The sequence below is a fragment of the Nicotiana tabacum genome, chromosome 11 (assembly GCF_000715075.1).
Source record: "Nicotiana tabacum cultivar K326 chromosome 11, ASM71507v2, whole genome shotgun sequence".
Classification (NCBI taxonomy): Eukaryota; Viridiplantae; Streptophyta; class Magnoliopsida; order Solanales; family Solanaceae; genus Nicotiana; species Nicotiana tabacum.
The window spans coordinates 171,996,833-172,014,944 of record NC_134090.1 but is presented as its reverse complement, the minus strand read 5'-3'; the positions used below and the strand labels follow the sequence as shown (position 1 = coordinate 172,014,944).

Sequence of the window (18,112 nt, the reverse complement as noted above, 5' to 3'; positions counted from 1 at the left end):
AAGGGAAGCTTTTCCGAGCACAAACAAGATCAAAAGAATTGATCGCTTTACACAATAACAAAATAGGTTTTTTTTTTTAGTTTGATTCCAAAAGCGAAATCCATTGATCTTAATTAAAGGAGATAACGGGGATGGGTCTAGCTAATCCGCAGTTCTCTCCTTACTCAAGGGGGGTTAAGAAGAAAAATATTTTAAAAGAATTTAAGCTATGTACACTTAAGAAAAATTACATGTTCAGTGTAATTGTTTTGAAAGAATTTAAGCCTTGTAGACGTAAGAAAATGTACATGTTCAACAGTATAATTTGGTCGCTCTAATAGTTACATACATTTGTTTATCTGTTACCAAATCACAATGATAAGTATAACAGTGATATATAGTTAGCAATTAAATGACAGAATTGTGTAAATAGTGGATAAAGTTTAAACTCATGTTGAAAATACATCAAAAAAGAAAAAGAAAAAAGGAACATCATCTTCGTACAATGCACCAAATACAAATCCTTCCCGAAATATCATCTTGATTATTCCTTATTTTCTAGAGCATAACTCATAGTTATGTTGAATGTGCGCATACACTAAGTGGAAAGAAAACAAATAAAACAGCTTTTAATGATGACGAACTTTATCACTTAAAGGACTTTATATCGTTCACGAGACGTTCAAAATTAGAATAAGACGATCCACCTTCTACCAAGCATTTCTTAGCAAATTTTGACATTTGATTTGCTCTTTCCAAAAACTCATCTTTCCTAACCATCATCAAATCCTTCACCATTTTCTCAACTATTTCTCTATCACATGTATCTTTCATGTCCAACCCTAGTTTCCAAGCTGCTTCCACAAACCTACTATTCACTTGTTGATCCATAAAATAAGGCCAACAAATCATTGGCTTACCTTCGTATACAGTTTCGAGAATCGAATTCCATCCACAATGAGTCCAAAACCCGCCCACGGAAGGATGGGCCAAAACTTCCTCTTGGGGAGCCCACCCCACAATATACCCCCTTTCTTTCGTACCCTCTGCTAATTCCACGGGAATCTTGTTTTTCCAATCATCTCCGGCGACAGAATCCAACCGAATAACCCACAAAAATCTTTGTTTGCTATTAACCAAACCATACCAAAACTCCATCAATTGTTCTTTTGTCATAGTTGCTATACTTCCAAAACTCACATATATAACAGAGTTCGGTAGCTGATTGTTTAGCCAATTAATGCAACTTTTGTCTTCTTCAAATAAACTATTTGAAGATGGTGGCATTGAATTGTTTTCTTCACTTAGCTTATTCTTTAAATGTGCATGGAGTGGTCCAATGGGGTATATGTTTGGACATACATTTCGCATTTGAGAGAGAAGATTTCCATCTAGCTCTTCAAATGTGTTGAGTATGAGTCCATAGGCACGTGAATTTTCTTGACCCTCTGTTTTGTAGAGTTGGACATTTGAGTCTGTCAAATCGCCGGTGCGACAAAAGTCCGGTAGATCACGTCGCCGGAGAAAAGTTTCAGCTCCGGGCACACTCTTGATTGGTTCATCCAAATCATCATCTGCAAATGTTTGGAGTAGTGAGTAGAACATAGTTTAAGATTATGTGCTTAAAAATAGGCATAGATAGATGCAAATTTAGGGACAAAGTCACTGTATTCAGAGTGAGAGCTAATAACATATTCATTATAATATTCTTTACAAAGTGGCATAGCAAAAATTTTAATAAGAGAATTTAACCTCAAACGTATATAAATATTATATCAAAAAAATTAACCAAAAAAAATAACAGTATAATTTTTCGACAAAAGGGGTTCCGCCTTTTTTTATTAATAATATGTAGCTCGAGTAGAAAGCAAAGAGTTCAAGAATCCATCCTATATTGACTCATAGAAGAAATAATTGTGGTTTTATAGCATGTTTGGCCAAACTGCAAACATCAGCTAATTTTGAGAAATACTTTTTCTCAAAAATATATTTTTTTTCAAAACCTTTTGGAGATAATTAGTTTGTGTATGGCTAATTAATTTGAAAAGCACTCCTGAGCAGTAATTCGTGTTTGACCAAACTTTTAAAAACTGCTTCTAAGTGTATTTTTCTCAAAAGTGATTTTAAAGAGAAACTGTTTTTTTCTGTTTCTCCCTTCTAACAGCTTGGCCAAACACTTAAAAAAATACTTTTTAAAAAAAATATTTTTAGATTTGAAGAAGCTTGGCCAAACAGGCTATTAGACAGTTTGATTTCTCTGCACAGTAAAATGGAAGCTGCAGATATTAGATTTGACCCTACTAGTCAGAGACATGTAACTAACTAAGCTAGTATTTCCAACAAGAACAAAGGCCAAAGCCAGAATTTCAAGCTTATGAGTTCAAAATTCTAATCCTGCTATCTTGATTCTAAATTAATAAGTAATTTGTATATATACAATAAATTCTTTTAAAATAAATACAGAACGTAAACCAAAGCTATAAAATTCGGCCGAACTAGTAGCCGAAGGGCTAGCCTCCGCCCCTGAATAGAAAACACAAATATATAAATGAAACATCACTAAAATCTGAATCTAAAATCTAAAAGTGAATAAATTCAATATAAAAAACTTTACACGTAGAATTCAAGTTTAAATTATGAATACGCTTCTGACAGTGGTTATATGAAAGATTTACTAACCTTTGAAAGGATATTCACCAGATTCAATGAGTTGAGGAAGGCAAAAGAAGATCCAAAGACAACATGGACTAATAGTACGAATACTAAAAATAGGAATCCCAATTTCATTAGCAACATCACAAGTAAATCCCAAAACTCCATCAGCAATAATACAACTAACTTCTCTTCTTTTTCCATCAGAACTAAGCCAACCAGAAGTCAACATATCTTTAAACAATGGCTTTGTTTTAGATTTCAGTGAATCAAATAACTCCATATATTTACTACCTTTACGTGGATGATCTTGTGGTAAACCATCTGAAATAGTCTTGATTTGAAAACCAGGAAAACGTTCAAATCTTGAATTAATATTTGTATGAGAAATAAGACGATTATGGATATTTTCAGTTAATAGAAAAGTAATATCTAGGCCTGAAAAACAAAGAAGTTCAGCTAGTTTGAACGTGGAATTTACTGGACCTTGTAATGGTAAAGGGAAGATTAGAACATGAGGAGGAAGTGATTCTTGATCCATTTTTTGGTTGAAAAATGGTAAAATGGTTGTTTGGTTTGTGGAAATTTTGGATCTTAGATTGATTGTTTTCTTTTGACTGACTTGAGTTATGAGAGGAAATGATATATTTGTCAAGTTAGTAGAAATTAACATCATTTTATCATCTACTTTGTGAATATAATAATTAGATTCACTAGTGCATTGTCTAGTCTTCAATCACGTGAAAATAAATCTTGAAAATCAGGTTTAAATATTAAATATTTTTTATGACAAAGTTTTATAATACATATATTGATGAAAGATAACGAGTTTAATAAAATAGTGGAGATGGGATCGAACCAAACAATAAATTAAAGGTAGCTCAATGCATAAAGCATTCTGTATTTACCTGCAGTGACGAATTCAAAAAAATTTCGAAGGACGTTCAAACTTGAAAGAAGTGAAAAAAAAAATTCCGTGAAAGAGTGTTCAATATAATATATGTTATATACTTTTAAAACTTAATATTTAACCTATAAACACAGTATAATTTTCTCGTAAGGGTGGTCAGATAAAATGGTGTAGATTCGCCCCTGTTCACGTGAGGTTCGAGTAAGGGTCACACTAAAAAGTGTGATATAGACAGTTTACCTCAATGCATACATTAGTGACTGTTTTTACAGCTCAAACTCATAGTATATAAATTATACATAGACTTATACGACAACAACTTTATTGTTGGTCCAAGATTTTTTTGAGCGGCGACCGGCCCATTATAGAAAAAACAAAAATAATAATATTAATTTTATGTTACTAGTCTGTATAGAGATTGATGATTAATGCTTTTCTTTTTCATTGGGGGGAGAAGTAGGTGGCATTTCTATTACTCGGCTGTCCTTTTAGTTCAATAAAAAATTATTAAAGAATAAAAAACTCTTGATTCCTTTATTGTGTGTCTTATCTATAATGCAGAAGAATATGCTTGATCTTCTTTAAAAATATCAATGGTTCTGGACCACAATTAGAATATCATTTAAAGAGTGGTGCTAGAAATCTTACATCTAGCTCCTCTCAATCTCATATTCTTTCTAATTCTTCAATTTCCTTCTTTGAATGCCTAACACGTTTTACATTTTCCTAAATTAGTGGCTTAACCAAGGGCGGATTTAGTTCACCGACCCCCTTCGCCAAAAAATTACACTATATATATGGCAAAATCTATTTTTACTTATATATATATATATATATATATAAATCCCCTTGACATAACCTAAAAGCATAGCGTAGTGGTCAAGAGGGGTTCAATTCCTTTGTAAGGTCATTATTTCAAATGCCACTAGCTATAATTTTTTTTAACTCTTTTTTTATCCCCTTAGTAGAAATTCTGTCTCCACCTTGGTCTTAACCATGATTAATATGATAGATATGGACATATTTAATTCTTTCGACTTTGGTAAGAAAATATGAGGCGCATTAAAACAATTAGGCTTCCTCCTGATATGATATTAATGTCTTCATTTCATAAATTATTAGTTGCTCATAAGTTTATGGACCAAGCAAAATCGTATGTGGTAAAAATATTTAGGACTCGTCTTTGATTTCAAGTATTTTTACTACGTAATATATTATAATTTTGAGTTATTATGTAAATTTTTAGTATGTTGTATTTTATTTCCGAAAATGAGAAAATAATGTCCCAATCAGATGAAAATATTTTAGGGAAACTACCAAATATGTCCATTTATAAGTAGCTCATTATAAAAATTAGTCAATTCATAAAATATTACTAATATTAGCCAAATATTACTAATATTAGCTAATTAGCTATTTGTAACAAAAAAAGGTCAAAATTTTGTTTTTTTTAGTAGGTGTTATTAGAATAAATTGGGTACACCTTAAGGAGCTTGAATCTCAGTTTTGGGATTATTTGGTGAAGTTTTAAGGTGATTTGAATTGAAAATTCGTAGTAAAAACTAAACATGAAAAAAAATGATGTGTATCACACTGTGTATCACGTATGTATCATATTTGTATCAATTGTGTATCACATGTATATCCATGTATACCTGTGTGTGAGATACGTGCGTGATACATGTTTGATACAAGTGTTGTAGAAGAATTTTTGAACTCGATTTAATTACGAATTTTGATACAAAACCAGCCCAAATCATCTCCAATCTACCTCAAAATATTTTATATTGACTTATCTATATATTTTCAATGAATTTCAACTATACCCATTGAACAAGTTTTTTTTTTGCTTAGAGTTTTGGAATATTATATTTTTTTTCATCACCTTATTTGCGACCTCATCCATGAAATTTTCTTCCATCTTGCATTTAATGTTGCTAATCACACTTAAAAATATAAAAGGAAATTTTTGCATGTGATTCTTTGTGTAACGATCCGACCGGTCGTTTCGAGCTATAGCGTGTCGTTCAGCGGTTTGAGGCCATGAGCAGCTTCACTTCAGGTATTATGACTTGTACGCATGATCAAAATAAGAATTTCAGAAGTTCGAAGTTGAATAGGAAAGAGAATTAGTTGGAAGATTCTTACTAAGGTTAGACTTTGAGTAAACGATCCTCGGAATCGAGATTCGAAGGTTCTAACAGGTTTGTATGATGATTTTGGACTTGGAAATATGTCCGGATCAGGTTTTGGATGACCCGGGAGCTTTTCGGCGCCTATTGTGGAAGTTAGCATTTTGAAAGAATTTCATAAATTTGGGTTGAAGTACATTTCAATGTTATTGATGTCCGTTTGGAATTTCGAGTTTGAGAATATTTCCGTATGGTGATTCCGGTATTAGGAGAACGCCCGGAAGTGGATTTGGAGGTCCGTAGGTCATTTTGGAGTCGTTTGGCGAAAGTTAGAAATTTGAAGGGTTTTGAGAAGTTTGACCGGAAGCGGACTTTTTGATTTCGGGGTCGGATTCTGATTCCAGAAGTTGGAGTAGGCCCGTAATGACAAATGTGACTTGTGTGCAAAATTTGAGGTCAATCGGACGTGATTTGATAAGTTTCGGCATCGAATGTAGAAGTTTGAAGTTTTAAAGTTCATTAAGCTTGAATTGGAGTATGATTCATGGTTTTAGCGTTGTTTGATGTGATTTGAAGCCTCGAGCAGGTCCACATTATGTTTTGGAACTAATCAATGTATTGGACAGGGTCCCGGGGGACTCAGGTGGATTCCGGGTGGTTAATAGATTGAATTCGGCCTTATGAAGATTTCTAAGCATGCTGTCATATAGTGTAACCCCACCCGCGAGGTTTTGACTGCTGGTGCGGAGCTGCAGAAGTGGCCAAAGGGGCGCAGATGTTGTTTGGTGAGGAAGTGCTGAGACTGCAGATGCGGTCATCTCGCCACAGAAACGAGAACGCACCTGCGAAAAGGAAGGCGTAGAAGCGGAAGTGGGTAGCTGGGGGATAGACCGCAAAAGCGGTAGCTGGGCCGCACCTTCAGAACCGCAGAAGTGGTCAAGTGACCGCAGGTGCGAAAGTCGGGCTGGCAGTGTCTTCTTTAAAAACGAGGGTTTGGCTCTATTTCATTTCATTTTCACCAATGGCAGCCGATTTTGGAGCACATTGGAGTGCCATCTTCATCAGTCATAATGGGGTAAGTGCCTTCTTCACAATTTTGAGTTAAATACATGAGTTTATATAGTTTGAACATGGAAATTAGTAGAAATTGGGGTTTTGGTGGAAAAACCTAGAATCTTGTGTATTTAGATTTTTACCACGAATTTTGGACATGGAATTGAGAATAAATTATATATTTGAGCTCATGATGTCATGGGAAAAGTTTATCTTCAAAATATTCGAAATCCGGGCACGTGGGCCCGAGGGTGATTTATCTATTTTTCAAACGGAGTTGTGTATTATTGTAAATAGGATTATAATGAGTATTTGAGTATATTTAATGGGATTGCATAATTATTGACTAGTTTTGGAGCATTGGGCATCAGTTTGAATCATCGGAAGGGCTTGGGAGCCGGTCATGGAAATTCAAAGCGAGGTAAGTCTACTTTCTAACCTTGTAAGAGGGAATTACCCCATAGGTAAAATAAATTAATATGTGCTATTAATTGTGGGGGATACGTAATCACTAGGTGACGAGAGTCCGTACGTAGCTACTAGCTATGCCTATGTCTGGGTAGCCTAGATTTATACCATACCTTGTTGATATTACCATATATTTATGTTTATTGTTTGCCTTGAGAAGAAGTAAGATTTAGGTTGAGCACTAATTGTCTTGAAATAATTGAATTTTTGAGGAATCTAAGATTTAAAAGGTTTCATTTGAATTTCGTAATTTCGAAAAGAATTGAGAAATATTATAATAGCTTAAGAAATCTGTGGGTAGCCGAGTCGCATGTATGTTTTGCGAGCGGGATAATTTACTCAAAGTTTCAAGATGAATTTCCATTATTTTTAAAAGAATCAAGAAAGAGCTATGACTTAAATGTTAAGTTTATATTTGACTATGTTGCAGGTATGATTCGCGAGCGGGGTAATTTTCTAAATTTATATTTGACTGCATCGCATGTATGATTCGCGAGCGGGGACCGAGTCGCATGAATGATTCATGAGCAGGGAAATAGATGCATCTATAGTTCGCGCCGTTTGACCCTCGGCAGTGCACAATTTACTTTTATGTTAGATCGGGCCGTACGCCTCGATATTTCCTATATATATATATATATACCATTCTTATGGAATCGTGCGTAATAATTGGCTAGAAGCCAGTGTATCTGAGGGGTTTTCCCTGATATGAATTACGACAACCTCTTGATGATATCCACTATATCTACATATATATGCTCCGGTTACAGAGGGAACTTGCTAGTTGAGAGTTTGAGTAAAATTGTAAAGAGGAAAATTGTACCACGTATTTTATACATGTTTATTTCATATATTTACTCTGTTTCATATCTGTCACACCTCCTTTTTCCGTACCCACGAGGGTACAAGGAGTTTTTTTCAATTAAAGGACAATCGAAACGGGATTTACTTATTTATTTCAGAGTCTCCACTTGGGAGGTTTTAGGGTGTCCCAAGTCACCAATTTTAATCCCGAATCGAGGAAAAGAATGACTCCATATTACAGTCTGCGTACCAGAAATCCGGATAAGGAATTCTGTTAACCCGGGAGAAGGTGTTAGGCATTCCCGAGTTTCGTGGTTCTAGCACAGTCGCTCAACTGTTATATTCGGCTTGATTATCTGATTTTATACAAATATGAACTTATGTGCAAATTTTATCTTTTAACCGCTTTTATCATTATTATTATCTCTATCAAGAATTGCAACATCGTGGAAACACATCTCGAACCATGTCACATCAATGCACCCGTGGTTGTTGGCATATTTCAACTTTGTTGAGATTTGGATTTGGGTCACATAAATGTGCACCCGAGTTTAAGGAAATTAAATTATTAAAGTCGTGCCTAAAGCGACTAGCGTATCATTTACTTTGGGTAGGGCCGTGGAATTTTGCTAAACGGTCTATCCCGAAGTCTAAGCAATTTTTAAAGCAAATATTTACTGAGGGCCCCGCAATTTGTATTTTTATTCGGCGAGCCTCATCTCATTCTTATTTTTTAAAGGAATTTGCAACATCGTGGACATGCATCTCGAACCACGTCACAGTCAATGTACCCGTGATCAGAGACACATTTCAACTCCGCTGAGATTTGGATTTGGGTCACATAAATGCGCACCCGAGTTTAAGAAAGTAATTTAATTAAATCGCGTCTAAAGAGGCTAACGCGTTATTATCTTTGGGGAAGACAGTGAAATTCACTAAACAGTCCATCCCAAATTCTAAATATTTATTATGACTAATTATTGAGGGCTCCGCGATTTGCATTTTTATTCGGCGAGGCTCGTCTCATTGTCTTTAAAAGGATAAACCTACAATGACTATATTTTCTATTAAGTCTGTCTCTAAAATAAAAGAAAATCTCTTAATTATTTACATGCTGAAAAACGTAACTTATTAGTTATTAGTTTATAGCTAATGCGAATGGAAAATTGCGATCGAGTTTGTACAAAGAAAAACTGCTTTCATTTTTTATATTCTGTTATTCAATAATACTAGAACATGAGATTGACCATAATATCAAAACAGATTAATTATTCTCTTATTAATTTAAACTAACATTATTAGATGAAGGAAGTATACATATGCAACCTCATTATTCATTAATCATTCAACTACATCTTTATACAAAGAAAGAAAAATTATATTCAACCACAAATCTAAACAGGAGGAATTCAACATGAACAAAGCCTGATTATTTCATTTTTTTCTTCAAGCCGAGATTGTACAAATGTGTACCTGGAAATGGCAATACAAGAAGAAATGAAGTAGGAGTCAGCAGCAATAATACCACAGCAACAGCAGATTCAGCAACACCGCAAAACCAGCAACAACCAGTAGAATAACCTAGTAACAGATTGAAAACCCAACAATACCAAAGTGCAATCACAGTCAAAGCAGGAGAGCAAACGACACAAGATGCAGTAGTTTAATGATTTTTGAATAACACTCGAGAAAAGCAAACGGAAATTATTCGAGTGAAAGTTCAAATTGCATTTCTCTTTTACTTCTCAAAATGTTTCAAGTCTGTCCGCTCTCAAGTGTAAAAATCTCTCAATAATAATCTCTAAGTCCTCTCAATAATCCTCCCCTTTTTCTCTCAATGTTCCCTCTCAAGTTCAAGTCTTTTTTTTTCTCTCCAAAGTCCTCTCCCTCTCAAGTTCAAGTCCTCTTTAATGTGTCAAATGACCATATATATATAGCAAGATCTTGTCTTGAATTCCCAACCCCAAATTATTCTCCCAATGGCATGTTTTGTCCCACTACTTAATATTTTCTTTATTTTAAACAATGTCCCTCATGCCTACATTAAATAAATACCACATTCCCAACCCATTACAATATGTCCCACATGCCTACATTAAACAAGTACAAGATTCCTCCCCATTATGTTTTGTCTTGTCTCCCATTATATTAAACAAGTACATCAAAAACCCCAACCCATTATATTTTGTCCCCCATGCTTAACATAAAGAATCAAAATAATGTTCAATTACCAAATTACCCCTCCGACCTTATTGCAATTACAAATCTACCCCCGAATGCAACGCAATTTACCAAATTACCCCCATCAGCTCTAAACACTCAATTAATCATAACTTGACCAAAATATAGTCAAAATGACCAATTTCTCAACAATCTTCAACAACAATTATATGAACACGATGAACAACACAACTCCAAATTAATGGAACTAAATTAACCATATCGGGAACCAATCCTAGTTAATTTAGACCATGAATGTATGAGCAAGGATACAACAATACAAACAACAAAAATACATGATTCAAACTAAATCAAACCAATCAAAAACAAACATAAACTCACATTAAATCACTGGATTTAAAAATGAACTTCAAACCAAGACGAACATGAATTAAATCTATTTTTAAGCAACAAAACATGACGGATTCACATGATTCAAACAACATTAATAATTTTTGGAAAATACATAACAACATGAAACAAATTGAAGAAATAACCAATTAAATTTCAATTTGAATCTAACAAACATTAAACTAACAAATATTCACTTAAACAACAATACAAACATGAAATAAACATGAAAAATAACTAATTAACTTCCATTTGAAATCTGAAAATTAATTCAACAAAAACACATGAACATGAACAAAACAAAAAACCAAATATCTAACCATAGACATGAACAAAACCAAAAATCAAATATCTAACCATAGACATGAAAAAAACAAACATTTGCCGATTTTAGATTCGAAAATATCAAAACAAAATACGGACAAAATAAAACTCAAAAACTACTAACCGGAGATGAACAACGACGAACTCGATTGTATGGACTATTTCGACGAACCTCAAATGGGAATAAATCTGTCCGGACTCAACGACTAACTCGACGACAAACTTGACTTTAAGAAGTACGTCGAGACAGTAGCGGCAGTCGACACAGTAGCAGCAGTCGACGCAGCAGCGTGAGCAGTCGACGCAGCAGCGTGGAGAAGATGGTGACGGGGTTGTCGACTGAGTTTGGGTGGTGTCCGCGTGGGGCTGCTGGAGGTCGACGGACAGTAGCAGCTGGAGACAGCTTTCATGGCGACGCTCAAGCTTAAGAAGACGAAGTGAAACAGCAGCAGCTGAGGTTTGTTTTGGCTTGCTTGTACGAAGAAGATGAAGGCAGCAACAGCATCGGCGAGGCAGACGACGCAACACCGGAGGTTCATTTGGACGACGAAGCTGAAAGCAGAAGAAGCAGCTACGAACATCAGCAGCGACGCATCCATGGACGACGAGCTGGAACAGATGCAGCTCGGCCATGGATTCAACAGCGACGAGCTGCTGTGTTGTTTGGATGGGGAATATGAAGGCAGTGACAGTGGCGAGAAACAGCTGGAACGAAGGAGGGGAAGTAACCAGGGACATTGCTTCCATGACTGCTTGGAGCTTCCATGACCGCTTCCATGACTGCTTGGAGCTGGTTATGGCGACGAGGTATGTTTGGGTTTGTTTGGAGGTGGACGATGGCAGACAGCAGTAGTCCATGGCGGAACTGAGGTTGCAGCAGACGGAGCAGCTGGAGAAGCAGTGGCGACGACGCACTGGGAACGGGCTGGACGACGTGTGTGTGTGTGTGTGTGTGTGTGTTGGGGGTAAAGGCTGCCATGGATGCTTGCTTGGAGCTTTGGAGGAGTTTTTTTTTTGAGTTTGGGGAAGAAGAAGATAGGGAAGGGGCGGATGGGTTAGTTTTAGGTTTTTAGGGTTTTTGTTTTGTTTTGTTTTTTTGTTTTTGTTTTGTGTTTTGAAAAATAAAGAAGGGTGTTGGGTATTTGGGTTAATGGGGCGGACCGGGTCGACCCGGTCTGAAGTGGACTGGGTCATGGGGAAGATTGGACAACTATTTGGGCCTGAGGTTGAAATTTGAAGAAATGGCCCAATCCGATTTTTCTTTGTATTTTTGTTATTTTTTCTTCTTTTATTTTCTAAAACTAAATTATAAAAATACTTAAATTATTATTAAGAACTAAATTAAGTTATAAAAGCGCAAATTAACTACCAATAATAATTAACGCATAATTAAGCATAAAATTGTATATTTGGACATTAAATGCTAAAAATACAAAAGATGCCTATTTTGTAATTTTTAATTTTTGTAAAATTAATTTAATTACTAACAATTATAGAATTAAATCCTACATGCAAATGCGACATATTTTTGTATTTTTTTTATTAATTTAGCAAATAAACAAACACAGACAAGTACAAATAATTATCCAAAAATGTCACAAAAATACTCAAAATTGCACACCAAGGAAAATCATTTTATTTTTAATTTTTTGGGAGTAATTCTCATATAGGGTAAAAATCACGTGCTTACAATATCTATTCACTTCCTAACTGTACCAGCTATTATTGGACACTAGTAAGTGTCGAAGTCGATCTCTCGTTACTACTTCTTCAAAGTTAGACTAGATACTTACTGGGTACGCATTGTTTTCGTACTTATACTACACTTGCTGTGCATTTTTGTTGCACAGGCACATGCATGTCTAGTGACCTAGTGGGCGCAGCGGCATGATTGATACAGAGACTTAGGTGAGCTGCATCTCTATTGACGATCCGTAGCCAGCAGTGTCTCCTTCAGAGCAGTGGTATTTCCCTTTCTGTCCAAATTGTAATCCGGACAACTATTGTATTTTATTTTATTCTTTAGTAAATGCTCATGCACTTGTGACACCGGATTTTGGGATGATCATGGGTTATTCATTATTGAAATTGTTATAACATTATTATTTATTTTATAGAGTCCATATTTTACTATTAAATTGAAGAAAAATAATGATTTGGAAAATACTAAAACGAGAATTAAATTGATTATTTAGTGTTGGCTTGCCTGACAGTGGTGTCCGGCGCCATCACGACCTTTAATGGAATTTGGGTCGTGAAAACATGGTATCAAAGAACTAGGTTCACGTAGGTCTCATGATTCATGAGCTAACAGGCGACAGAAGGATGACGACTTTTTATTGGGAACGTAGCGTAGAAAGGGGTTCTTCCGCAGTGAAGCAAATGATCTAGCCAATCATTCTTCTATCGATTATCCAAGTTCGGTATTCTGTAAGCTCCTAGGTCATATCGAAATGACTCCATTGAGAGTAAGATCTGTTCAATATGTAAGTGCTATTGTCACTACCTGTAAGGCAAGCCCCATAAACACCTTACTACTTTCTAAGCTTTCTCTCTGAATGTCGTACTTAACTGTGACCTCCCGGTCCCTAGAGAACCCCGAATGTTAGCGATTAGTCAGTCCAGGTCCAGCTAGTCTTGCACTTCACTTTAAGACCGGTCTTTCAAACAAAGGCTTAGTAAGCACAGATTCCCTAGAAAGAAAGATTTCCTCTCTTACCCAGAATTTGAATGCTTAGCTAAGACTGAATTTTTCACCTTCTCGTTCATTACATTAGGTTAGGAGATCTAACCAAGCATGTGAAATGCGACATTGACTCAAGAAAGTCAATAAAATAAAAAGCCAAACCTTAGAGTTTGATGTCGGTAAAATGCCTATTCCTTATGACTTCTATGCCTCTTCTAGGCTAAGTCTAGTAGAGTCTTGAGAATCGGTACAGAGACATATGTACTTATCTTCTAGAGGCTACATGGCTGTTAGGAGCACTTCCCTTCTTGATTCCTCATCGTGCAATTTGATTCCTTTGAGGCTTATGCCTTTGTTTCCTTCCTATTCAATCTTATGCGACGCAAAGCACTTGTTATAAATCGGGAATTGAGGAATTGTAATGGTACTATAGAGGTGGTGCAGGATGTTTCTCCCTGCATATTTGATTGGGTTATTATCGTCGCCTTGCGAAAGGTCGTTCTATCATTTCAGCTCAGTATCAGTATTACCTAAAGTTTTGAGATTGGGCATTGATTGTTATGACGATTCGTGTGTTGCTATCGCACAGTGTGGCATAATGGTAGGATGCTTGTCTATGCGTCGAAGTAGTGAATGACTTGGAAGGATGTTTACTCAGTGTAAGATTCAGAGATTCAGTATTTTATTTCTGGCAAAGGAAAGGCAACCCGACTATGAGTGTTCGGGTTGGGTTGATGGAGTAATGCTACTTAGCATTTTCGAATGTGGTGGAATCTTCATATGTGATGTGGTGTCGTCGTCCTTGATTGAATATAATGGGTTAAGTTCGCCGGTGTTTTGGTTTTCTTCAATTCGCCTTTGGGGCAGAGTATTGTGAATAGTGCCGGAGAAGCGGCTATTAGAGATCGCAGTGTGTGGTGGTTCAGGAGTGAATCGGTGTTCCTGGTGTTGATGAGTCGAGAAAGATGACCTTTGAAGGGGTTTAAAGTTAGTAACGATCTATTGATTCAAGTGCTAAGAAATAGATTTTCATTAAGGCAACAACTAGGCAGTGAAGGATGAGGAAGTACATGTGAAGGGTGACTTGTGATGGTTAAATTTTCTATAAGGTCAAGAGTGAGTTTGACCAAAGTGGGAGAGTGGTAGAGTAGCACATGGGTTCTGTAGTAGGATGACTACACGCCATGAGAAGAGTTTAGAAATAATTTGGGATTTATGGTGGACAGTGACTAGGTCTACGGGCTTAACTTGGAATATTGGCTATTATACGGCAGGCGACTGGATGAGACAGAAAAGAGCTTGCTTGATACGAAGAATTCTACTGGCTATCTGGTAAGAGGTAGAATATATGAATGTGGTTAGTGATTCAGATTGTTCATGAAAGGTCAGATAGAAGGATTTAGAGGAGTTTGGCGAGTTGATTGTGCAACATCAGGTTGACGATGAAGAAAAAATATTGGTGGGTTGTAGAGTTATGTAATGGGTGGCTCCAAGCTAAGTGGGAGAGTCCCACCGCCTACAATTTAGTTTGCATGGTTATCTACTGGTAAAGTTTCCGGTTATCAGTGTATTGGTGGATTACTATGGCTAAGGGAAGAGAACATAAGCGGTAACTTAAGCAAAGGATTTGATAAATGTGTGCTATAATTGGCCTTATTGACTCATGTTTAGGCTTTGGGAAGATTCAGTATTTATGTTTCGTACGAAGGTGATTTACAAGGGAAGTGATTCAGTCAGGTACTTCATCGAAAGAGTGTTCATGTGCTAGAAGAGCCTTGGAGTTGATTATTATTGGGGACTATATCAGAGTGGGTGACTCTCAATAATGGTTCTAGTGGATCCAAAGGTTAAAGTGTGGCACCTAGTGATTTCGAGTCCATAGTATGGTTGAGTATTGAGCTTTTGTAGCGGATTATGAAGAAGGGGCTTGGAGAGTTCTATGTTACCTTGGGCTTGCAGTGTAGCATTTGGAGGAATGAGGGAAAATTACTTTGGATGCATAAAGAAATTATCAGAATGGGTATACCAGTTGAAGACGTGAATATGCGCACAATGAGGGTATGAGATGGTTCATGGGTTTGAGACAGAGTGGTCTCGTGAAATAAGGTCACTTAGGATGAGTGCAGATTTGGTTCGTTATGTTTGAATGGAGCTACTATTATTCCTGATGCAAGTCTAGAGTAAATTGGAAGAAGTCGAATCAGCTAAAAATGGTTGAATAGGCATGATGGTGGCAATGATCAGTTCCTTTGGCACGTTGAGTTATGCATGTGATTTGTGGCGGTACGTGCGAGGCTTGACGGCCGCCGAAATTAATTTTATTTGGAGGCGCTTGAGTATTATGGCTTGTTAAGTATAGATGGATCCCGGGAGAGTTATGTTGGTTTAGACCACTACTAGAGGATTATATTTTCCGCAGTTGTGGGAATTCAGTCGCGTGTTGCAATGTTTCTCTTGAAATGAGCTAAGTAAAAGGTTTTTATATGAAGAAGTGTTTACCCTATTAGTGGTTCCGGAGTTATGATGAATTTTTTTTGTTCTTGCGCATTCACATGATTAAGTGCAGTGAGTAGCATGGGATTTGGAAGTTGAGGATCAAGGTTGCGGTTCGGTGATGACAAGAATATCGAGCTCGAATGAGCGAGAAAGGACTAAGATGGTTAGAACCAGCTGGCATTATTTTGGCGTCTCCTGAGATTGGTGTCTGGTGTGAAGAGGCTTTGCATACTGATTGCGGATTAATGAATTTGCTTTATAGCATTGGTGTGGCCGGTAGTATGGATGTGCAAACTCGTTGTCTAGAGTGGAAGGTCGAGGGAGCGTGTCCTATGGGAAGATGGTATAAATGTGACAGGTAGTCACCTAAATGATTAAATAAGGAAACCAAATATGGGGGTTATATTACTATCATTGATGTGAGAATTTACGCCTGAAGGGTGCTCTGTTCATTTGGTGAATTGATGATATTTGTTCCGGAGTTGGCGGCTATTCTTGTGTGTCATGGGAAAAAGGGTTACCCTGGATCCTTGAAAGGTTATTAGCCCAGTGCGGTACAGTCAGAATCAGTTTGAGGTTCGTGGATGGATCTTGATATGAATGTGGGCTCTATATCGGACCGGATGTGTTCATTTTAGCATAGCACTCCTTGTGGAGGAGTATTCGGACGTTGGATGTTATTTCGTCGCCGGCTATTTATTATAATACTATATTGTGTCGTATGAGTTGTGAAATGGCTTGATAAATTTCATATGTGTTGAGATTCCGCGTAGCGATGGTGTTATGTGATCAGGATGGCTCTCGAGATTCAGATCATATATCATACTTTAGTTGTGGTTGAGTTTTGTAGCGTGTGGCGCTATCTGTCTCCCAGGTATGGTATTATGCAGTTGGCGTGCTTGTGGCCGATATTCGGATATTTTGCATGTATGAGCATTTTAGCTCGGTAAATAATTCCTTATATATTATTATGTATAAATCAGGTGGCACGTCGCCACAGGTATCATGGTTGGATCGGGTTGCACGCCGCAACAGTGTGATGTTAGTTAATAGTTTCCCATATTTATTCTTGTGTGTTTTGTTTCTCATTTTCTGAGGAAGGTTCATAACTTCTTTTCGGTTGTCTAATTAGTTATGTGGGTTGAGTAGTTCTTTCTAGAGTTTGTTTTCCCTATGTATCACATTCGAGTTATAGCTTATTGGCACGTTGTGGCATCATATGAGAAATTTTGGTAGTGTCTGAGGTGGCCTATTGCCTGGGCAACTTATACTGGGTAAGACGAGATTATTGGACCTGGGCTCAGTGCGATCAGATATATATATGAAGGATATTATAGAAAATATAGTTATTTGGTTCGTAATGAGGCAATGGTTCTCGTCAGGAGGAGAGGATCAATGAATTATGGACTTGCAGTCGGTTTTGAATTTCTACACATCTCTTCCGTCGTGGCGCTATTACATGAGTTGGAACGGGACTTATAGATGTCATGAGATGCATTAGGAGCATCAGATTCGTGAAATTTTGGCTATTGTTATTAGAGGATGTTATTATGGTTATGTGAGTTATGTAGTGCATAGTGTGGAATTATCAAAGGTACGCAATCATGTATTAGTATATCGTGTGATGATTGATACGGTGTTCATATGATGGAAACAGACATGACAGAGTATTTCGGATGTTGGAACTAGGCTCTAAGGCTTATTTTCCTAAATAAAAGAGAATAACTTCAGATTTACTCGAGCTAGTGTGCTCGACTGAGTTATGGTAGCACGGATAGGTGCACGAGGTGCTAAACAGTGATTTTGGACAACTCCAACGCAGTTCTTAGCATATTCGAGGACAAAACGTATGTTTAAGTGGGAGAGAATGTAACGACCTGACCGGTCGTTTCGAGCTCTAGCGCGTCGTTCATCCGTTTGAGGCCATGACAAGCTTCACTTCAGGTACTATGACTTATACGCGTGGTCAAAATTGGAATTTTGGAAGTTCGGAGTTGATTGGGAAAGAGAATTCTCATTTCGAAAGCTTTAAGTTGG

The 18,112-nt window shown here is 36.8% G+C and overlaps 1 protein-coding gene across 1 annotated transcript; it reads right to left on the bottom strand.

The window, feature by feature from the left end:
* Window positions 1–392: 392 nt before the first annotated feature.
* On the bottom strand, window positions 393–3,322 carry LOC107780466 (7-deoxyloganetic acid glucosyl transferase-like). The gene is made up of 2 exons (XM_016601018.2): window positions 2,659–3,322; window positions 393–1,553 (listed from the first exon to the last, which is right to left on the bottom strand). Exons 1-2 carry the CDS (start codon window positions 3,305–3,307, stop codon window positions 628–630), a joined length of 1,575 nt encoding a protein of 524 aa, XP_016456504.1. The 5' UTR covers window positions 3,308–3,322; the 3' UTR covers window positions 393–627.
* Between the last annotated feature and the right edge of the window lie 14,790 nt (window positions 3,323–18,112).

Coding starts and splice junctions, on each gene's coding strand:
- LOC107780466 (XM_016601018.2), bottom strand. CDS start 3,307: ATGATGTTAATTTCTACTAACTTGACAAATATATCATTTCCTCTCATA. Junction 1,554..2,658: donor TGGTGAATATCCTTTCAAAG/GTTAGTAAATCT, acceptor AAACATTTGCAG/ATGATGATTTGGATGAACCA.